Consider the following 24063-nt stretch of genomic DNA (forward strand, 5'->3'; position numbering starts at 1 on the left):
AGTGGTAGCAGTAGTAGTTGTAGTAGTAGTAGCAGTAGTAGCAGCAGCAGTAGTAGTAGTAGCCTAGTAGTAGTAGCAGCAGCAATAATAGAACTGTTCCCTGTCCATATACATGGTAAAAGGAAAATGTATAAATTCTGGCAACATTTAAACCAATCAGACCAGCAATCATTAAAATATCAAGCATTTCTCTGCAACCAGCATTCTCTACAATGTGGTTCCCTGAACCAGCTGGTATCAGACCTCAGCAGCATGTCAACACCAAGACACACCAACACACACCAAGAGACCAACACACACCAAGAGACACAATAAAATGCCTTGACCTCCATTTAAAACAGCGCTACACAGATAAGTGGAATAATGGAATTAAAAACCAGAATAAACTTCAGCGCCATCACACAGTTAACAGACAAATGAAATTGGCCAAATACCTTATGAACCTTTACCTTATGAAGTTAAAGAAAGAAACATTTTTAGGAAATACAGACTTGGGGACCATAACCTGGAAATTGAAAAAAAAAACTCCCAGGTTTGGTCTTTGGGTTTCCAGGTTTGAAATAAAACTGGAAAACCAAAGACCAGAGGCCTGTCTCACGAAGCGAGTTCAACAAAGTCAGGGTATCTTTGAGTTAGCCGGCTTCACTAAACCTAACATTGGCGATCCTGGATAACCGGTCTCACGTAGCTGGTTATCAACTGGCTCTGTCAACCCAGGATTTACCAATCCAGCTATGAGTGCATTCACATGAAAGAGGTGGGGTTTGTAACAAATAGCCAATCACATGCAACATGGACAGATCCAGATCAGACAATTTGGATAAGATAAGATGAAACTATTGACCCCCGTGGGGAAATTAGATTGTTGCACAGCAAAAGTAATATGATTCTGCGGGGAAAAGGATATAGAATATAAGCGCAAAACTATAAAAAGAAGTAATAGAAATAGGCGAAAATAATAAAATAATCAAACAATAAAAGCCATAGACAATAGACCTAATTATAGGATGATATAAGACCGAATATTTCCTGCTGACATTTTCACATGGGTATTGGAAAAGAAATGGATACTAACATTGGGTTCTTCTCTCAAGAAGAACAAATTCTTATAATGCAGAGGTTCCCAAACTGGGGGGCGCGCCCCCTAGGGGGGGAACAGAGGAACTACAGGGGGGGCGCGACATAATACCCCCCCACACTGCGTTCACATTGCGGAGCGGTTTCCGCTCAAAATGCCATTATTTCCTATGGAAGGGAACGGTTTCCGCGCTCACCACCGACTCCGCGGCCAACCGCGGATTTTTCCGCCGCGGATGGTCGCCCAAAGAGTTGAAAATAGTTTAATTTGAGCGGATAAGATCCGTACGGAATGTGCCACTTCATTCGAGCGCTCCGCTCTGCCTCGTTTCTGCAACTTTTTACAAAGCGAGGCGGGTTGAGGGTCGGGGATTTCAGGCAGAAACCGCTCCGCAATGTGAACGCAGCCGATGACGCGACCACAACGACAGATAAAAAAATAAAGTAAGGAAGTATGACGAGACAGTAAGCCCGCATCAGTCATTGTTTGATATGTAGGATTTGTTTTTTTCTTGCACACTAATTCAGTTTGAGAGAACCTGCTGTTAAAAGTGGAGAAATCTAAGTTGTTGCACTGTTCCTAAGTTCCTAAATTAAAAAATTTGAAGTTAATTTTACTTAATTTTACTTTAAATATGTTCCTATATCATAAAAGGGGGGCCTGACAGAAAAAGTTTGGGAACCACTGTTATAATGAATACATGTCAGCATTATAAAACATAACCGCGAGAAGTAATGTTGTTTCTGCTTCCAAGGCTAGAGGGGATTACTGGAGGAACGTCATTAGGACAGTGGGCATATTTTTCATTGATAAAATAGTTTGTGGACACATTGAGGCTGTAAAAAGATTGTCTATTCATAAAGTCGGCCTCATGTTCTTCGGGGCTGCGGTAATGGAATATGAAATAGCCGACACTGAACCAATGAAATAAATTCTGCGCAATTAATATGCAACAGTAACTTTAATCCATTTATAACATGGTCAGTTAAGTAGGCTACCTGCTATATCTCCGATATAATAAGTTATCATGGAAAACAACGTGATTCTACTGGTCTGTAAACACGTTGCCCTGCGAATAGCACTTCTTATTGTCTGTTAATTCAAAAGTAGCCTAACAGTTTTCAGTTTTTTACTGTGATTTTCATTTGAATGCAGTATATTTGTCCATATCGGGATCCTGTAGGAATGGTGACTCCCTGTTTCCAGAGAGCTGATTGGTCAGGAGGCGGGACTTTCATACTTTTTGATCCGATAGCCTGAACTTAACCTGCTCCGGAGCAGGTTAGCCGTGCAGCATAAGTTACCATGGTGATCTACCCCGGTTAAAAGTGAACCACCTTTGTGAGACCGAAAAGCCAGGGTTAAACCCAAAGTTAGCTCGCTAACCCACTAATCTCGCTTCGTGAGACAGGCCTCAGAGGCTCTGCAGCACTGCAATCTCATGGAAATAGAGACAGAAATACACTTTCTATTTTCATGTCCAATGACAATATAAGAGAAACCTATGACCCTAAATTGAAATAAATATTCCCTGCTCTCTCTGCTACTATAAACTTATTTTATTATTAATATTGTCTGTATATATTTCCAAGCTATCTGAATGAACATGAACAGATAGGAGCTGTTGTTGTACAATAAAAAACACCATTATAATATTTTAATATGTACAATATTTGACTTCTTAGAGAGAGAGAGCGAGAGAGAGAGAGAGAGAGACAGACAGACCGATAGACAGACAGAAAGAGAGATAGACAGACAGACAGACAGACAGATAGAGAGACAGAGAGATAGACAGAGTTCAGTTTATATGGAGGGAGAGATCGATCGGGTCTTGCATTCGTGAATAAATCCCACATCTTTTACACAAAACACAAGTCTGCTAGCTCAATCTAATTGTAACTAAAAAATCGGCCGCAAAAATCATTTTCTTCAGCACATATTAACAGCATAGAACCGTTGGAAAGTTCCGTAGCGGTAGATCGTGTCTCATAACCAGTCTTTGTGCACATGTATGCATCTGAATAAACGGCAATATAATATAGATGTATAGATTTTTTGTGTGTGTGTGTGTGTGTCTGTGTGTGTGTGTGTTTACACAGCCTACCGGTGTTATGTCCAAACTGGTTTTCAAGCCAACTGGTTTCCGTACCTAACAGCAGCAGTTGTGGTCTGCCTCTGTCAGCAGATTCGTCACACATTCACAAACATCTCATATCTACTGTGGCGAATATGATTGTATAAGTGAGCACTACATCACAGCCACCTACAAAAAAAGAAATTTAAGAAAATATAATCTTTGCAAGATCGCGTCGAGCTGGATTCGAGCTCACTAGAGCAAAAGTCTATATGTCCCAAACCACCTGCCTATCACTGCAAACCACTCAAGCTTTCACATTTGTCCATTTCCGTCACATATTGGTAAATTACGTCAGCATCCAGGTAACATCTTGTTTTGGGTTTACTTAAAACAACTGCTTACCTTGGGCTTATCTTAAAAATACCTGAACATATTTATCAAGGTTTTTTTCTCAAGGCTACAGCCATATTGACCACTACATTACAGCCCCCTACGACACTACACATTATGACAAAGAAATACTTTTAAACAGTGACAATCTAACTCAGACTGTCAAAATACACTAAATAATTGCTAACACTGAGCCACAGGAAGAGTAGAATACAAGTGGTAATATTCTACCCACAACACAGTACTGAAGACATGGACTTAATGATTTACAGAGTCATTCTCCTTCCTTTTGTGTATATTGTATAGTAAAATACAGAGGCACCCACTCAGACCTCTTTATTTGCCATTAAGTGCTCGTCAATACCATGTTATTTAAGAGCTTTACTCCAAATGAACCAAGCATGGCGTGTCATTTATCAAATTATTCTATCGACTTCCAAAAATCAAATCAAATCAAAACGAATCAGTTGTCAAACATTTATTGCAAGAAAGGCATTAGAAAAAAATAAAGTTTATTTGTATAGGTTGTTGGGCTTTGATAGGGGCAGGTTTGGTTATTAGCAATTAATAATTAATAATCGTGAAATTATTAATATTCAGAAATTTATTGACGGGAGTCAATATTAACGGGGCACCACCCTGGAATCAGGGACCAATAACCGAACCTTCAATACAGTCTCAGAATGGCTGTACACCCCCAAATGACAGTGTTTAAGGACCACTGTACATTTATGAGTGAACAGTGAAGGGTGAATTCGTACACAGGCCCTCACAACCAGCAGTTATTGCAACACATATGCACAAGGAATCACAGACAACTTCTCTTTAAAAGTATAATGGAGTTTTATTTAACTTTAGCAATATCAATCAATAATCAATAACACTGCAGTTAATCAACAACTTATTATACAACTATAACTATCAGTCTAACTAACAAGCATAAAGGTACAAACAGCATATGGCACGTATGGATGCGTGCGTGTGTGTGTGTGTGTGTGTGTGTGTGTGTATGTGTGTGTGTGTGAGAGAGAGAGAGAGGGAGAGCAAGATGGCGGACGTGACCACGTGAGTGGGACGTCTCGCGAGAGTTCAAGATGGCGGCTGTGACCGCGCAGTTTGAACAAAGGGGGTTTTGGAACCAAGATGGAGTTGGAGTTAGGCAGCTAAACCAACACCATCTAATTCTTAGGTAGCAATGAATGTGTAATGAGATGTGGGTGTGTGTGTGTGTGTGTGTGGGTTAGTAAGGGAGAGAGAGAGAGAGAGAGAGAGAAAGGGGGAAACACTCAGGGTAAACCTAGAGGTTCTACTCGCCGTCTAGAGACACAACAATAGCCTTTTACCACACCGGAACTCGGGGTACGACTTGGAAATAGTACGCCAGGTTACTGGTCTTTGAACTGGTAAAATGCAGTATATTGGCTCTATACGGTGGCTACTAACATGGATGCAAGCTCAGCGGCATGCAATTGAACACAAATCAGCTTCACATTAACACAATCAAATTAAGCAGCAAGCATAATGATTGAGGTATTATTCATACAGCATAATATGGACGCGGCGGTCCGATGCGCTTCCCAATACGCACAAATACAGCTTCTGATCAGTAAGCTTAATTAACACACCTATTCTAGTCTCTGCCCAGAACCAAAGCCTCTTACTTGGGAATCACTCTCGAGTGATTGGTGTGTGGTTGAGTCCGTCTTATCGATCCGGGGTTTTCCCAGGATATCTGCGGGACCGTTATCTCTCCGTGCACGGAACAACGGCCAGCTGGCTTTCCTCGTAGGCAGCGAAGATGTCGGCCAGGAGTCGACTTGGTTGAAGAAACGTATCCTTACGTTGTCTTCTTGGAGGGAAGGAGTGTCCTTAGCTGTATTCTCTTCCAGTCCACTTCTGCAGGTCTGCTACCCACGGCAGTGCGTGTAAGGAGTTAGAATGCCGGATGCACAAACAGCTAATCTAATCCTTCTGGATCCAACAGTGTTATGGTTAACACTAAACAGTCTGGTCTCGTCCTGCGAGTTGAAGACTGCGCCTCGGCTAAACAAAAGAATAGTTCGAACGTTTCAGGTACCACCTTGTTCAGCAACGGGGTCGCAAAGCCTTAACCCTAGCCTTAACCTCTACAAGGGCAAGGAAAAACTCCCTAAAACCTAAAAACTAGGGAGAAATTGGAAGAAATCTTGGGAAGGCACCACAAGACAGAGGATCCAGCCTTCCTGGATGGCTAGTGTGCAATAGGTGCTGAGTGGACACTAGCAGTACCTTTAGCACTCAGACATTAGCAGGTCAGCAGCTAGGGGTGTAGAGCTTCAGGCCGATACACCCTTCCCATCAACATCTGCAGTGCCCACAATGGTGAGCCCCCATCTGTACAAAAGAGGAAGGTCTCTACAGAAGTAGCATTTCAAATTTCAGCAGGCAGGGTGTTCCAGAGTAGTGAAGCCCAATAAGAGAATGCTCTAGAACCTGATTTCTTATTAACAGGCCAGCATTTGGCTCTAGGTTGTCTGTTCCTCCTCCTCCTCCTCCTCCACCTCCTCCTCGATTGTTGTCAGAAAGCTTCAGGTCCTGTTACAGTGTACATGCTGGACAATAGAAGTCCTGCTCCAATGGTGGTCTCCCAACACAAATCCAATGGAACCACAGACTGCATGTTGTACACTGGATCTGAGGAGAAGCATGGCAGTAGATTGGTAATACATTACATTTGTAAGCATACAGAACTGTCAGTTTATTCTTAACCAGTCATCATGCTCATCTTTATTTCTCCCTGGACTTTGGCATGCATTCCCACATGCTCTGCATAGTTCTGACAAATTTTCTAGCACATTACACACATGTAATTAATTTCTCAATGACACCTTAATGCATATGATGATACATTGACAGAAAAAAAAAAAAACCTGAATCAGTGACCAGTCTACAAGCTATTTCCCTCCTCAACTGAGTGATAGCAGCCTCATCAGTACTGAAATCCAGCACCCCACCAGTTAGGAGAAGCTCTGCAAACTACACAAGACACAGTACAATCAGTAACATTCAATAGCTGTATTCAACAAAGGGTCAGTTGCACTCATACCTTGCAGACAAATGCCCCACAGGACGTTGAGTCTTGCTGACACGGATGGCTTATTGTATCACAAGTCCACCGTGAGATGTGGATGTGTTTGTGTCTCATGAAAGCTCTGTAGAATAGCAAAATATTTTAGCTATTTGTAACCAAGAATCTTTTATGACATTATTACCACTGATGTATAACTTGCCTTGTCATATCCTTGCATTTGTTTATGTGGTCAGGGGTTTCACCTAAGGGGTCAATGTAAAGCGCCCGCTTCTCCTTTGGATAAAGGACCTTCACAATACATGTGAAGTCATGTAAAGAGGATGAATTGTCACATTAAATCATCATGCTAGAGTACCACACAAAAGTCTGGACACTCCTACACATGGTTCTATAATTTGCTCTATGGTAGTGTATGTAAATTCTCACCACAAGTGTCCAGTGCCGTTTGTCACAGACTGGTCCTATGAGGACATCGTAGGCCATTGGGTCAAGCTGAAAACATACACACATAATGAATGAATACTTGTATGTATTGTAATCATGTATGAACGGATTTTGAAAATAGTCACCTTGGTTAATCCCCTGAATGATCCTTGCCACATCGCAGTCATTTGAAAGGAGTCAACAAGATAAAACTTTCTCTCAGTTTCCTCCTGTAACTTCACAATGATAGCATGAATGAATGCATTCAAAACCTTAAGTGACAATTGTGTGGAGTTACATTTTTGCCATCAAAAATATCTAAGCATGTAAATGAAAAGACTTTATGCATGCATTTACCTCACTCTCTAGCTCCCTTCCAGGGGCCAGATTTTGCAGGTCTGTGGCAAATATCTTATATGGTCCGACTTTGCTCCACAGCACACCTTGCCGTTTATCTGACCAGATGTCAACTATTACTGAGAATTAGAAGACAGTGTTCAGTTTATGGGGTTTATTAATTTTACAATTGCTTTATTTCATTACAGATCGAAAAAAGGCGCATTTTAAAATAGGCTACATTTTAAAATTCATCAATAAACTGTAGGCTACAACAAACAAACAACAAAATAATTAACACATTTAAACAATTTAATTATTGTAGAAGAAGAACATTAAGTAAAAGTTAAAAACTAATTTTGGATAATAACGTGTTGTTTTAGTTACGCTAACGTTACTGGGAATAAAGAAACGGAGCGCTCGCTCGCTCTCTCTCTCTCTCTTGTTTTTGCTAAGCTAGGTAGCCTACTGTAAGCCAAAAAGACGTCTTGACTAAACAATGGGCGTTGCTAGGCAACCGGGCATGGCGCAAATGTTGAGCGCGGCATTATACAGATGTTTCTATGAGGGGGTAAAAATGACCCCTCGGCGGTTCTAGGTATAAATGATCATAATTTTTTTTCTTTTTATCCCACACCCCCCATAATTCACTAGATGATTAATAAACCCATTTTAGGAAAAGTCATGAACTGAGAGATGTAGGGGTTTTATTTTAACAGAGTTACATGCATTTGAAAACGCAAGGGGGGTAAAAATGACCCCTTGGCGGTTCTAGTGTTAAAGGCAGTTGTGTCGCATGACTGGAGACTGGAGGACAAGGGGTCTGATTGTGGACCTAGTGTGAAAGTGGGGAATTGGGGAACCCTAGGACACCTCAAGGGGCTGGGCTGCAGTGCTGGAGGAGTGGAAGTGGTGGCATTCCATTTTGCAGGGATTCGTGGCTGTGGTTCCACATATTTCTTGAGATGGTCAATGTTAATTTTTTCAATGGTGTTTCCTTTTGGTGTTTTTAGATCAGCACTTTTTCCATCAATGTTTATTATTGTGAATGGACCCAATAAATCAGCCCCCCCCCCCTTTCTTTGTTCTTGGCGAATATTTTTCGTAACACTCGGTCCAACACCACAAAGCTGTCATCTTCCCCCTTTGATAACTTCCTCTTCTGCACCCTTTCTTGTCCTTCTGCAATATTGGCCTCCACTTTAGCGTACACATCTTTGAGGTCTGTAGTTCGGTTGCATACATCCTCATTCTCAATCAGTGCGTTGAGGTTTTCATCACTTATCTGTAACATTGGTGTAGATAAATGAACACAAGTACACATTATAGCAGAGAAATAGATATGGTTGCCAAAGCAGCTCCTACTGCAGGAAAATGCCATCATACCTGCCACTTGTCTGGAATTTCAGACGGGTAACGGGCTTCCCTTCCATACATGAGAAAATAAGGAGAATATTTAGTGGTTATTTGTTTTTTTGTGCGTAGTCCAAACACAGTAGGTTTGATATAATTGTCCCAGTTGCTTGGGTGGTCCTGCACCATTTTTTTCAAAGCCCTGAAATTGGAAAAAAATACAGTCATTCTCCATATATACACATGATATGAGATGATATATATAGAAAAAATGTAGACAAGTGTATTTTCACCCTTCACCCAAGCTTTTCCACCAAGCCATTTGTTTGCGGGTGGTATGGTGCGCAGAGGTTTCTGGCAATGCCAAGCTTTGCACACAAGTCCAGGTTGATCTAGAATATGCATTGGATATGAAAATGAAGAACATACATTTTTCTGTAATACCATGTTGTTTTTCCCAGTGTTGCTGTGTACAAAAATACAGTAATATCACATGTCTCAGAATTCAACTTACTTTGTTGACAAATTCTTTGCCCCAGTCAGTCAGGATTCGTTTTGGTGCACCATACTTATAAAAAAAATCCATTATGCAGTCTGTCACTTCCTCAGCCCTCTTACCTTTTAGGGGATAGACTTCTAGCCATTTGGTGAAATAGTCCACCATGACACAAATGTATATGTGCCCATTGTTGGAGCACTTCAACTTGCCTACAAGGTCCACCCCCCAAGTTCAAAGGGCTCTGACACCTTAAATGCAAACCAAAGCATAACATCAACTAAGACTTCCATGTTAAACAACATGTTAAATTTAATGAGATCATTCACCTCTATGGGTTTATACTGAGTTTTCTCCTTTATAGAGGCCCTCTTTTTTTGACAGTCATCACAGTGGGCAATCTAACAAAGTAAAACAATTGAGAACACTCAGATATAAAATATGTAAATATTTCCATAGAATCCACAGAAATATGGAGCAATAATGCACTCACCCATTTTGTGATGTCTGCTTTCATACCAGGCCAGTAATACCGTTTAAGGATTGCATGCATAGTCTTGTCTACTCCACAGTGAGCCCCGATAGCACTGGCATGAAACTCCAGAAAGATGTTGTTCACTTTGTGTGGAGTAAGAACTACCTTCGCAAGATGATGCTGCTGCTCATTGCGCTTTCTGTGGCACTGGTAATAAAGTTCCCCATCTAGGGATTGCATTGCCATAAACATTTGAAATGACATTTAAAAATTCAATAACGCAATGGATACAGTGCTGTTGTGTGGTTTGCCTTACTTATTAATTGGTAACTCTCTGCCCTTCGTTTAAGAACGTAACGCTGATTTTTGGTGGAGTTTGGAGGGTAGATGTTTTTCAGCTTTAAGTCAAAGATTTCCTTAACTTTCCGAGGGTCCATCGCTGCTTCCTTAGTATTTGCTACTGAGCAAAAGTCCTATCGCCTGCCCCATTCTCCTTACTCGCTCTCCTGTGCCAGATGTTGGTGATTACTTAATTGCTTGATCCTGACTATAGTCTGAATATAATTTAGAAAATGTGGGCGTGGACATTATACATTTGAAAAGCATGGCATTGGGAGTAAAGCTCTTAAATAACATGGTATTGACGAGCACTTAATGGCAAATAAAGAGGTCTGAGTGGGTGCCTCTGTATTTTACTATACAATATACACAAAAGGAAGGAGAATGACTCTGTAAATCATTAAGTCCATGCCTTCAGTACTGTGTTGTGGGTAGAATATTACCACTTGTATTCTACTCTTCCTGTGGCTCAGTGTTAGCAATTATTTAGTGTATTTTGACAGTCTGAGTTAGATTGTCACTGTTTAAAAGTATTTCTTTGTCATAATGTGTAGTGTCGTAGGGGGCTGTAATGTAGTGGTCAATATGGCTGTAGCCTTGAGAAAAAAACCTTGATAAATATGTTCAGGTATTTTTAAGATAAGCCCAAGGTAAGCAGTTGTTTTAAGTAAACCCAAAACAAGATGTTACCTGGATGCTGACGTAATTTACCAATATGTGACGGAAATGGACAAATGTGAAAGCTTGAGTGGTTTGCAGTGATAGGCAGGTGGTTTGGGACATATAGACTTTTGCTCTAGTGAGATCGAATCCAGCTCGACGCGATCTTGCAAAGATTATATTTTCTTAAATTTCTTTTTTTGTAGGTGGCTGTAATGTAGTGCTCACTTATACAATCATATTCGCTGCAGTAGATATGAGATGTTTGTGAATGTGTGACAAATCTGCTGACAGAGGCAGACCACAACTGCTGCTGTTAGGTACGGAAACCAGTTGGCTTGAAAACCAGTTTGGACATAACACCGGTGCGTAGATAAACGTCAATGGCGGAAAAACCGGATCACACACATAAACTACACATCCTTCCTGTAGCAGAACTTGTGCTGCCATTAAGGGTTGCCAGATAAGATATAAGTATCAGCTTAGATTTATAGTTAATATCTCTGAAACCTCAAGACAAATACACACCCACTCACCTGACGTAGAACGCTCATTTTGATGTATGATATGGCTATGTAACGTAAAAACTGTAGATGAAGGTGCCAAAAAAATGTCTGCCAGAAAAAAGAGAATAGTAATAGTGTGCTTTGCCTACAGCAAGCACACTACTAATAGTAATTAAAATAGATGAAATGGAAAAAAGGCATATAGTAAAATAGAGGACAGGTAAGAGGATTGTAGGGAAGGAATAGTGAGGGTCTCTCTCCCTCTCACTAGTCTATTCAGGAAACACCATCAGCATCAGGAATGATAGTGAGATCATTAATAAAGATTAGGAGGGGAGTCCAGGTCTTGTAAAAGGATTTCAGAGATCCTTCAGTGAGAATCTTAAAGAATTTACCATTCTGAAACATTCTGTTGTGATCTTCTTGGTTGTGGCAGTGGTTTGTTGTCTTCACTGTTTTGGGATCTGACTCTGGCTCAAACAAGTATGGTTGGATCAAATTCTGTTGAGCAATTGTCATTGTTTATTTACTGGAGAGTTTTCGCTACAGTCAAACACCTGTAGCTGGTGGACATGGTGTGTCACATTTCATTTTCGAAACGGTTAGCCATTCAGAACAAAGGGTCACTAATATTAATGAGCCTTAAAGACACAGCACAAAAACAACCTGTTCTAAGGCTCAGAGAGATGCTGGAAACATGTAAACTGGATTGACATTGTTTTTGGTACATGACACCACACAAACATTTTTAATGGACCTCAAGACATAAAATAAAACACTGGAGAGTGTAAAATATGGGACCTTTAACAGTCCGGTTGATTACTGTATCCAAGGCCGCAGCCCTTCATGAAACAAGTGGCAAGGATTTTTTCCATTCTTTTTTTTTATTGCACATTATTACAAATAACAATAAAGACAAATAACAACAACAATAGCAATCAACCCACCCCCCGCAACAGTAAACATAGACGCAACCAAGCAGACAAACAAAAAAAACAAACAAAAAAAAAAAAAAAACAGCTAAGTAGCCTAAGTATACAGAATGTACAGGGTCAGGTATACAGGGTCCGGTCAGAGTCTCTCTAGGTACGACCACAAGGGTGACCATGTCCTCCAGAATATGTTCGATTTCTGATGCAAGTCATAAGTCAGTTTTTCCAGGGGTAAAAAGATTGAGGCCTGTGACAGCCACATACTTGTAGAGGGTACTTGTGGAGTAGACCATAACAATAGTATACATTTTTTAGCTAAATAAACCAGAATATTTAACAAACACTCAGGGGCGAATTCACAAGCTGTTGTAGTTAGGGAGAGATTCCCATGAAGGTCTTATGGAGTTCTCTCTCACCTCCCTTGAAATTTGTCCCCTGGTCGGAGAACAGCTCTGCAGGCATTCCTCTGCGGGCGATAAATCAACGAAGGGCCATCAGGAAGGCGTCCGTATTAATGGTCGTAAGGAGGTCCAAGTGCACCGCCCTGGTGGTGAGGCACTTGAAGATGATTCCCTATCTCTTCTCCAGGCGCCAGCCCACCTTGACCTCGAATGGCCCGAAGCAGTCCATCCCTGTGGAATAGAAAGCAGGCTTGAATAGGCGCAGACGGGCTGCTGGCAGGTCTGCCATCTTCGGTACCGCGGGTCTGGCCCTCTATCACCGACAGTCAGCGCAGCTGTACTGGTGGCGCCGAACAGCTTCACGCTCTCGCAGGATCCAGGAGGAGCGTTGAAACTCAGCGAACACCCGCTGGGTGGCAGAGGCGGTTGTCAAAGTCTTGGATCAGAAGCCTAGTCACTCGATGGCCTGGGTCTAAGATGACTGGATGAAGAGCTGTCAATTCTAGGTCTTCTGCTCGACGGAGTCGTCCTCCAACACAGATGAGCTCTCCACTCTCAACCAGCTCTGGAGACAGAGTGAGAAGTCGACTGCTTCTAGGGACTGGCTTACCAGCTTTCAGTAGGCTGTACTCCTGCTGGAAACTATCCATCTGAGCCCTCTGGAGGATCACCCGCTCAGCTTGGCGGTAGTCTTCAGCAGTAGGGTAATAAGTAGAGTTGGCCGCCCCATGCAACTCCTGCACTGTCACTTCCAGCAGCTCCCTCCAAGAGTTGTACTGGCTCAGATCTGAAGTAGGCTGGCTCGATGCAGCTGTGGTGACCCCACAGAAGGTAGACTTGCGCAGCTCTGAGGCATCTTCGGCTTGATCCACAGCAGGGTCCTCTGGCCATGAGTCTGGACTTAGCAGGAGAAAGGAGGGTCCCTGGCTCCATCTATTGGGCTCGACAAGCTCCCTCAGCTTTTTCCCACGTCACGTCATCAGCGGGGTTCCTCGCTGAATCAACATACCTCCAGACATGCCTGTCGGTCAGCTCCTGTATCTCGGCCACGCGGGTGCCGACAAAAACCTTGAATTGGCAGGATTCAGACTTCAGCCATGTCAGCACCGTTGTGGAATCAGACCATAGGATCGTCTGATCAATGTTAATGGTAAGCTCCCACTCCAGCACCTGTGAGAGCTGTGCACCAGTGAGTGCGGCACAGAGTTCCAACCGGGGCATAGAGTGAAATCGCTTGGGAGCGACTCTGGAGCGGGCCATCAGGAATGACAGATACACTCCACCATGTCTGTCAGTGGTCCGGAGGTATGCTACCGAACCGTAAGCTTCTTCGGAGGCATCGCAAAATATGTGCACCTCTCTGTGAAGACCGGAGATGTCCACCTCCTTCGACAAGTATGGCCGGGGCAGGGTGACCTGAGGCAGGACCTGTAGTTCTTCCTCCCAGGCATTCCACTGCTGAAGAAGCTCCTGAGGTAGCAGTGGGTCATCCCATCCCCTGTGCTTGTCCCAAAGGTGCCTGACAAGTATCTTAGCCCTGGTGGTATAGGGTAAGATGAACCCCAAGGGGTCATACTGACTTGCCAGCACTTTGTATATGTTGCGCATAGTAGGAACACCGTAGTCCACATGGCGATGCTTGTAGCCTAGGACGTCAGTGTGGAAGAGCCAGCTTAGCCCTAGAGTGGATTCTGGGGCATCTGTCTTGTTCTGAGCCAGCCATAGCTCAACACTAGCCGAGCGGCTCTCTTCTGGTAGGTGACTTATAACATCTGGTTCATTGCTGGCCCACTGATGCAGCTCAAAGCCTGCAGATACTAGGAGGGCTCATAATTTGTCGATAAGGTGCCTCGCCTCAGCGATGGTGGGGACACTCTGGAGGCAATTATCCACATAAAAACACTTCTCGACTGAGATCCTCACCTCCTCATCTGGCTGGTTGTTATCAATGACGTGGTGCTGTAAGGCAAACGTGGCACAGCAGGGGCTACACGTCGTTCCAAATGGTAGCACCTGCCACTCATACACCGGATGTTCGTTTGACATCCCGCCAAACGAATCTGGGCAGGGCACGATCTTCTAGGAGGAGGCAAACCTGGTGGAACATGCCTCTGATGTCTCCACTGACTGCCACTGCATGCTCTCGGAAGCGTAGCAGGACTCCCAGAAGTGATGCTCCTAAGGTCGGCCCAGGCAGCAGGTAGTCGTTCAGGTTCTGCCCTCGATACTGGTAGGAGCAGTTAAATACCAGCCTGTTCTTGCCATTATGGCTCACCATATGGTGAGGGATATACCATGCCTCATGACCTTCCTCGATTGGTACTTCAGGGCCACACTTGATGACAGACCCTGCCTTCATCAGTTTCTCCATCTCCACTCTGTAGGGTTCAGCCTGTGCAGGGTCTCTGGCCAGTCGCCTTTCTACACTTTGTAAACTGGGCATGACGGCTTCTTTAGTGGCCTGAAGGAGCGGCATGTCCCTCCAGCAGAGCAGCGGGGTGGCATAACGTAGCATGCCGTCGACCTCTACTCTGAAGGTTTTGGTCTTGAGGATGCTGATGGCCTCTTGGTCCTCCCTTGAACGAGTAACTAGTTTCTCACTTCGGAATGGAACAATATCGACCTGCCATAGTTTCTCAACGTGTTTCATCAGCTCGCTCACCTGGGGCGCTACTGTTGTCAATAGGCACTGCTGTGGTCGGGCGAGGTGACAGACTACACTAGCTGGGCCCTGCAGCGTCCAGCCCAGCCTCATGCGAATGGCAGCAGGCCCTGCTGGAGGTCCCAACCTGACGGGTTCAATGGGGGTGACGAGATGGGGGTGGTCACTCCCAGTGAGAAGCAAGGGCTTAACGTTTGTGAGGGTCCGTATGGGAAGGCCAATAAGGTGCTTGTAATTCTTCCGGAGTTGCTCCATGGAGTAGGTATGGGTAGGTATAGTCCAATGCAAGCAGTGGTGAAAGCACCTGTAATCTTGAACTTGGTCTTTGGCCTTGCAGGAGAAGAAATGGAGAACTACACTGATGCACCGCGGAGGGTCTGCACATCCTGTCTAATTGTGCGTAGGGGTAGGTCCTCTGGGGTCCCTTGCACACCTAACTTCTCTACTGCATCCGGCAACAGCATAGTTCTCTCTGAACCGTCGTCCAGTATGGCGTAGGTGTTGAGTGTTTGGTCACCATGGTGAATGCAGACTTTGACAACTTTCAGAAGGACCCGGCTGCCTTCTGTGGGTTGGTCTAGATACAGCACCTCTGTCGTGGCCCTTGTGCCACGGCTCTCCACCGCTGGTGTTGTTGCTGACTCCTTAGGTGGCTTCACATTGACCTCATGCAGCACCTGGAGGTGCTTCCCTTGGCAGAGGCTACATGTCTTTCTCAAGTTGCATTGGGCCGCCTGGTGTGGCCGTGCACAGCGCCAACACCTCTTGTTACTCTTTATCCATTCTGTCAGCTGATCCTTGGTTAGCCTGGATACCGCTATACACTGACTGACGTAGTGCTCCTCATTGTTGCAGAACGGACAGTATGGCTTGCTCTTGTTCCCTTTGAAGGAGCAACCTGGCACTGGAACCTCGGGTTTCTTAACTGTGATGGATCGCTTACCCTGCCGTCCCTCAGGTCTGGACACCGGCTTCTCCCTAGCCCCTCTCATGGCTAACTGTTCTTCGGAGTCCTGGCACCAGGACTCATATTTCAGCCACTCTGAAAGATCAGTTAAGGTGTGGGTTTGTGTGCTCTGATGGAACATGCAGCGGCGAAACTCTGCTCTCTGCTCAGGTGGCAGCTTACTTAGCAGACGAGCAACATGTGAGCCACACTGTAATTCCACTCCTCCCTCGGGGCCTAGTGTTCTCAGCATTCCCACAAGTGACTGTATCTGGAGCGCAAACTTCTCAAATGCAGCAAGGTCTCCACACCTGACGTCCGGTGAGTCCATCACAGCAGCAATACGCTTCAGTGCGATCTGATGTGGTTGGCCGAACTTGTCATTCAGGGCGACCATCATGTCTGAGAAGAGCATTGGAGAGTTGAGGTAAGCGTCTGCTATTAACTTGGCCTCTTCTAGGTGCAGGTGATCGACCAACACTTGGTATTTAAACAGCTCGGTTGCATCATGTGGTAAGAGGTTCTCCAGTGAGATCTTGAGCCGCGCAAACTCACTTGGGTCCCTTCTTGAGAATTTGGGGATTGTTGGGCGTGGCCCATGGTAACTCGGCTCTGTGGCGATGGAATTCTTGCCCTGAGGCAGTCTGGAGGGCAATGGCTGTGTCCATGACGTGCCTGGATGCTGCTGTGGGAGCACTGGGTTGCAGCCAGACTCACTCCTGTGACCACCATAAGCTGTAGGACACTTGAGCTCAGCTAGAGGACAACTGTGTGGCCACGGCGGAGGATGAACAGGCTTAAACCAGGGAGGTGGATAATGGACAGTGTCATCCCATGGCCTCATAGCAGAAGGGGCATCACGTGATGAGTGTTGAACTTGTGGCTGGCCCACAAACAGCTTAGTAGTTGGGGGTGGCACTGCCTCTTCCTTAACGCATGGAAGCTCTTCTACTCTCCTATTAAGGTGATGTAGCGTTGGTGGGTCACTAGGCAGCAACACTTCCCCTACTGGGTCAGGCCATGGTGGTGGTGCAGGCCAGTCATCCTCTTCCTCACCATCAGGTTCACTTCCAATCGGTGGCTGTGGCTGTGGCTGCATCACCATTAGCTCTGGCTTGCGAGTATGAAGAGAAGATGGGTTCTGTAGGTTATGGACAGCATCCACTAACTGTCTCATTTCTGCTCGCAGTGCTCTAAACTCAACTAGATCTGATGACATGCGCCGCTGTGTCTGCTGAAAGAGGTGCCTCTCATGACGAATGTCCTCTAACTCTGCTCTACAATCCTAATGTGGATGTCTGGGGTGCAGCGCTGGAGGTAGGGGAGTAGAGTAATCTTGTAACCGTTCCCTAAGCTCTCTCTCTGGAAACAGCGGGGGGGCTAGCTGATTCTCCTGGATGTGCTGTTGGCTCTTGGCTCCATAGCACAAGTCCATCTCTTGAAGAATAGCATCCCGCCTCTGCAGGCGACTTGGTGGGGGAGAGTCATAAGGGGAGGTGAGGGAGGTCATCCTGGCCTTACCCTCCTGGTGAGTAGTCTCTACTTCCTCTCCGTATCTCTGACTGATGTAGCCTAGATGATCCACATTATAATCTGCATAGCGCGCAGGGGGAGGAATGTGTCGTCTGGGGCGTGCACCACGAGCCTCATACTCTGGAAATGGTTCCATCTCTGACGTAAACCCAGTGAGATCCGACTCGAAGGACCATCAAATGTAGTGGCGATAATAATAATATGCTCAGACCGGGCGCTAGCTCGGTGTTTGTCACTAGGTTCACCCCGGGGTGTCGGCCAGAACACCACTTAAGGCCACGTTTCCCAGAGTATGGATAAATAAAGGGCTGAGAGAGGTAGATATGCAGTTTACTTCCTTTCTTTACTTCTCCTTTTGCAGCAACACATACAGGTATTCCAGTGCTCATGCAATAACAACTAGATGTTATGGTTGTGGTTTCCTATAAAGAAAGAATAACAAAATACAACTGAATGAATGATAACAAAACATACATTAATTTCACCCATATGCAGTAATATGCATAATATTACCAACCTAGTATAAACAGTAATTGTAAACAGAGGAAGTAATCTTGGCTACAATTACACTTCTCTCTTTCCTTTACACTATCACAGAAACAAAAACAAACCCAAAACACTCATTACACGGGTTTCTCAGACATATTAACACTGTGTTAAGTTACTGCTAATGTTGACATAACACTTCCTGTTATTTATAATTCGTGTTAAATCCCCCCGCTAACGAACCGGCAGGATGCTTTTATTGTGAAAAGCTACAGGCATGCTACATCCTGTCACCGAGTGAGCTTCAATATCAGCACAGGTAACAACACTTGACACTAACCACTTCGTATTTTAGCTCAATCATAAACCACTCTTAACAGTACCAATAACAGGTAATAAATGTATGAACATGTTTTGAACTCGACATGACATATTTCGATCCGACGTGCAGAGTCAGGTGAGCCGAGGGCCATAACTAGCGTGCATGAAACCAGCTATCATTAGCGTAGTGATCACATGGCGAGCACCTAAGCTCTGACTTCTCCTTCACATTGGCTAACAGAAGTTATCTATAGCTGCATCAACACAAGGAAATACAATACCACAAGTAATGCAGCGGATAAATACTCACTCTTTCATTCACGCACAGATCACTTGTAATAAAGTTATTGCACTGCACAACCGTAGCCCATCACTTGACTGAAGCACACGACGTTTTACTGCGTGACATCAGTTACGATATAACGCCATCACGTGGGTTGGCTCACCCTATAAAATTACCAGCACTGAATAAACAGATACCTAACAGCACATCAGACATAGAAGCCCCATATGGGAGACAGTACTTAATACTCTAACTCGTAACTTTGGGGCCTTTTCTACACTGATAGATTGCTGTAGCAGGCGTCCAGAACCGTGGGGATCGAAATTTCTATAAAGTATAAAAGGACGTCGTCAGCATATAGCGAAATGCAATGATCTTTCTCACCTACCATTACACCACAAACATTGTTGTTGGATCTGAGGGATTCAGCCAGGGGTTCAATAATTAATGAAAATAAAAGTGGAGATAGGGGGCAAGGATTATTGACTGTCACCTCCCCTTAACCCCTTAGACCTGTATGACTCCAGCAAGGAAACATTCTGGGAGGTTCCCAGCCAACCCATTCAATACTTGTTCCAGAAACTTCCTTTAGGCAAATGCTGTTGGGTCAATCATGACCAAATGATCTCGTCACCAGAATTTCTTCCTTGATGCTGTGGCCCTCACCATCTAGTCACCACTGTGACACCCTTGAATACATACAGAGACACACTAACGACTAATCCCACCCATCAATCACATCTATACTACCTGATTACTTTGAGTCTGCTACTGAGCATGGCACTATGCTAGGTTTTTCTATAAAAATCCAGTAGTCTTATCAGGCTTCACCCTATTTGTCCAAATTAAATTCTGGTGTCCGTATGGTCACTGATGGGAAATCTTCTCCACACAGAAAGTAACAAATTAAATGTCATGTTTAAGTCCTCAAAATTCCAACAGTTACAAAACGTCTTACCATCATTTGGGGCCACCAATGTGCAAAGTTGCCTAATGTATCTAACCCTAACCCATGTATATATTTGGACTATGTCCATGCACACTACACATCTCTGCATAATCTGAAATGTTTTGTGGATAATTAATTTGCGGATATTGAAACCATGCATGAAATATATATTGTGTATATTGTATAAAGTACTCAGTTTCTTACTAGGTACATTTTGTCTGTTAATATGTGTTTACTAGGGCTGCTCCAAATACCATTTTACAGGCTTTGAATACCCTTTGGCGTTTCCGAACGACTTTCCAAATACTCGTTCTCAAAAACACTGTTAAAAACAATAATATTAACATTTCATAATTAACCATAATGTTAAGCATATTCTTTATTGTAGTTCAGAATATATCCAGTAGGTGGCAATGTTGTATTAATAATGTATACTGGAGATAGGCCTAGCATAATGTGTAGGGCATGTAGCCTATCGAGCGATACTTGGATAACGATCACTATACTTATTTGAGATGATTCATCAAACTTGTCGTACCTCCATGGGATGCCAATTTCTGGTTGCATATTTTGCACTGAGCATTTTTCTTATCATCCGGTCATTTAAAATGTTCCCACACTGCTGATTTCTTCGGTATCTTTGCCCTCTCTACAGTGTCGGCGCTAGAACAAATATCCAGGGGGGGCAAGAGGCTTATAGCGGGGGGGCACCAAATTACTGGCAAGTGGCAACGTAGTCGTGCATAGTGAAAGTGAAACCATTCGGTGGTATGCTCCCCAGGAGAAAAGTTTAAGAAAAAATCACAAAAATAGTGCATTCTCGTCGCTTTCCTAATAATCTGACTAAAAACACAAGGAGAAATCACTTAGGTGTAAATAAATGCAAGGACACGCACGTTTTACATTGACTGAAATGTTTTACTCAAAACACACATAAGGTAACACATAACGAGGTCACAGCAAATTGACAACACAGACAAAATATCCAAATAATCTCACTGTGTTTGTATTTGCAGACTGAATGTTAAATAAAAAGAACACTCTCCCAGGGGCATGGATTTTCATGGATTTGCATATACCAAATAATTACGCCAGTCAGTGGCCAGTATGCACACGATAACAATGTTATTTAGGCCTACACAGGCTTACGTAAAAGTTCACTTAAGTAGAAAATGCATTACCATTAGAAGAGCTGTTGTCTGCGACTGGAGGTGCTGAACTTGAACAACTTAAAACGTAAAACGACGACGTAAAAACGTAAAGCGTTAGGTCACAGCATTGTAAAAGCTAAAGCTTTACAATGGATTTCAGATTTTCAGTCATTTACAATGGATTTCAGTCATCGCTAGACTTACACTGATGGGAGAAAACATTGACATGCTTTTATACAAGTGAGGGGGCACAGTGAATGAAGTGGGGGGGCACTACCCGCTGGTGCCCCCTCGTGAAGCCGACACTGCCTCTCTAGCTTCACCGGCCACGTGGAAAGTTGTGCACTGTGCTCTGGGGCGAAGCGATGTGGATGCGCGGCGCATATCTATAACGCATTAACCATAACCAGCTATAATTTATTTTTCACATTTCCACATATTAACAATAAATGTTCTATCTAAAAGATAGGCTTTTGCTGACAAAATGTGTTTAAGTTTAGGCCACTTTTGTTTAAAAAAAAAAAAAAAAAAAAAGCTCTAGAACACTTAATTGAGATTCAAATACCAACGTAATGAACCAATATTCGAATAGTTCAGGCCAGCCCTAGTATTTACTTGACTGCTATTGTGTTATGTAAATTAACTCACCCAGGCAAATTCCTACTGTATGTAAACCTATCTTATTATTATTTGCATTTTTGCACTGTCTCTATAGTATCTATATTATGTACATTACCTCTATTATTTTATCTTATTACCTCTTCTCTTTTATTATCTCACTGTACTTACTGTACTTGTTTTCATTGGTACTGTTTTGCCAGTTGCTGCTGTGGCACCTAAATTTCCCCAAGGGGATTAAGAAAGTGCTATCTTATCTTATCTTCTCTTATTAAAAGATTGTGATTTTATGCTAAACTAAACTTTGGAACAATCTGCCTGAGAAAATACAATAAGCAAAACTTTCTGTTTTTGTCTGAAACACAATTGAAAAATTACTTTCATCAATTTGCATTTAGCTGATAACTTGCTCTCATTATGCTATGATACACAGTAGTACTGTGTTTATTGGATTGGAGTTGTGTTGAGTCACCAAAGATATCCCGAAAAAATGTATTTTTTTTTCTTCTTCTTTTTAATTCACTAATCACTCTGTCTTTCTCTTTCTATCCATCAGGTCCTCCGGTCAATGTTTCCTGTAACATTTTCATCAACAGCTTCGGTTCCATTGCTGAAACCACTATGGTACGTAATAGAGATACTGTATAATACTAAATTAGCGCAAAGCTGGTTTTCAAACATAATTAATAGAAAAGTTGTACATAAACCTTGTTTCTTCAAAAAGTCAACTTTTTAGAAATTAAGAAAAGCCTTGGTTTGTATTTTTGAAATTATACAATGGATTTTAATTGCACAGTGGGGTTTTGATGTGTTTCATTGATCTATGGGTCATGGAAGTTAATCAGAAATTAATGGTGCAAAGACGGACTGGGATAGAAAAAAAAACAAAAAAAAAACAGCCCTGCAGTTTTAACCTAGACTGGCCGACCACCACCAACCCACTCATTCTCCACCCACCACCCTGCTCCTCACAATATGGACACAAAGTATTACTAGAGATATTTTTTTTTATACAATCTTTAACACGGTTTTGGCATTTTACATATGGGGTGAACATTTTTAACATCAGTTTTTCACGAGGCTTCCATGCTCTCTGCCCCAAATGTATTCTCAACTCATAATCAATAATATCAATATTAATAATAAATGAATCAGTTTGTGGTATTTTGCATCTGCCTCTAGGGACTTTATTTTTTGTTTGTTTGTTAAGTTTGACTTAGTTCAGCCCTACTTTTGCATGTTTGATGTGCTGCCTTTCCATGTTCATTTGTTAGGAGTCATCACTCAGTCACCATTAATACACAACATAATCAGCCTGTCACTGTCAGCTCAGTGAATGAAAGGTAGAATGCACCATAGTAAAGTTAGCGGGAAGAGAATGATGGACCAGTGATGCTCTTATGATCCGTCCCCCAAAAAAGCCAAAAGTGGAGTCAGGAGGTTTTCTCATGACAGTGAAAGTGACATAATATGAACTTAGGAAAATGCTGTTGGATGTTATATAAATTATGTATAAATGCCTTTTCAAATGGGAGGGGAGGGAAACTGAGGGGAGAGGAAAGAAAGAAGAGAGAAACAAGAGGAGCGTAAAGGAGAGAAGTGAAGAGGGTTTAAGTTCATGTCATTTATTTATATAGCCCTTTATCACAAGCATGTCTCAAAGGACTTTACAGAGAATGAGCCTAACTAGATCTAACTGGTCAACAATGACTCATAGAACACAAGGAAGCAGAACATAACACAAGACACACAATAGCATGTTTTAGCAATACATAGCAAGCCTATTCTACCTATTCTTCATAGCCTAGCCTACCCAACACCACCAACCTTAGACCCTCGAAGCATACAAGGAAAAACACCCAAGAAAACCTTATTAGGAAAAAAAAAATGGAAGAAACCGTGGGCGGGCAAAGTCACAGAGGGAACCCCCACCAGGACAGCTGAGTGTGCAATATGTGCCGGGACAAACAGCGGAGTGGACAGTAACATGGACAATGACAATGACATAAGAAAACAAATGAGGTAGAGAGAGGCATAATGCGGAGAAATGGGGCCACGGTTGGCGATGATGTCCACAGAAACAAGGACAGCGCTCGCATTCACAGCCAGGTACAAACACGAGAAGGAGAAAAGACAGACTGACACACACACATACACAGCCGTGCAAGCACAACACACATACTCAGATAGACATATGCAGCCACGTACACACTCATGCAGAGAGCACACAGAATGAGTCTAGACATGCAGCAACCAGGAGGCATCCCTATGTTTGGTTCCCAACGGCATATTTATATTTTAATACTGTCTAAGCTAAGATAGGAGAAGAGACTCTGTTGGTCCCGAGCTAGATGGTGCTAGAGTTGGTGGTAGGGTTGACATTGGGAATAAATAGGTTTTGAGTTTGGACTTGAAGGTTTCTACGGAATTACCTTCCCTAATCATAAGAGGGAGTTGATTCCAGAAACAGGGTTGTGGTTTATCATAAGTTTTTTTTGTTGTTTTTTTTCTTCAGTATTTTAGTATTTTTCTGGGATGTACTGCTTTTTAATTTCTAATGGAGACTCCTGGTTCCCAG

General features: G+C 43.1%; 1 protein-coding gene across 2 annotated transcripts in view; it reads left to right on the forward strand.

Moving 5' to 3' along the window:
- Positions 1-24063, forward strand: part of glra3 (glycine receptor, alpha 3) — a 219878-nt gene that overhangs the window by 41355 nt on the left and 154460 nt on the right. For both annotated transcript variants that reach the window (XM_078282385.1, XM_078282389.1), the window contains exon 2: positions 22042-22109. In XM_078282385.1, coding sequence (XP_078138511.1) covers positions 22042-22109 — 68 coding nt within the window. The remainder of the gene's footprint in view (positions 1-22041; positions 22110-24063) is intronic.

Source organism: Centroberyx gerrardi, chromosome 3 (assembly GCF_048128805.1).
Source record: "Centroberyx gerrardi isolate f3 chromosome 3, fCenGer3.hap1.cur.20231027, whole genome shotgun sequence".
In the NCBI taxonomy this organism is placed as follows: domain Eukaryota; kingdom Metazoa; phylum Chordata; class Actinopteri; order Beryciformes; family Berycidae; genus Centroberyx; species Centroberyx gerrardi.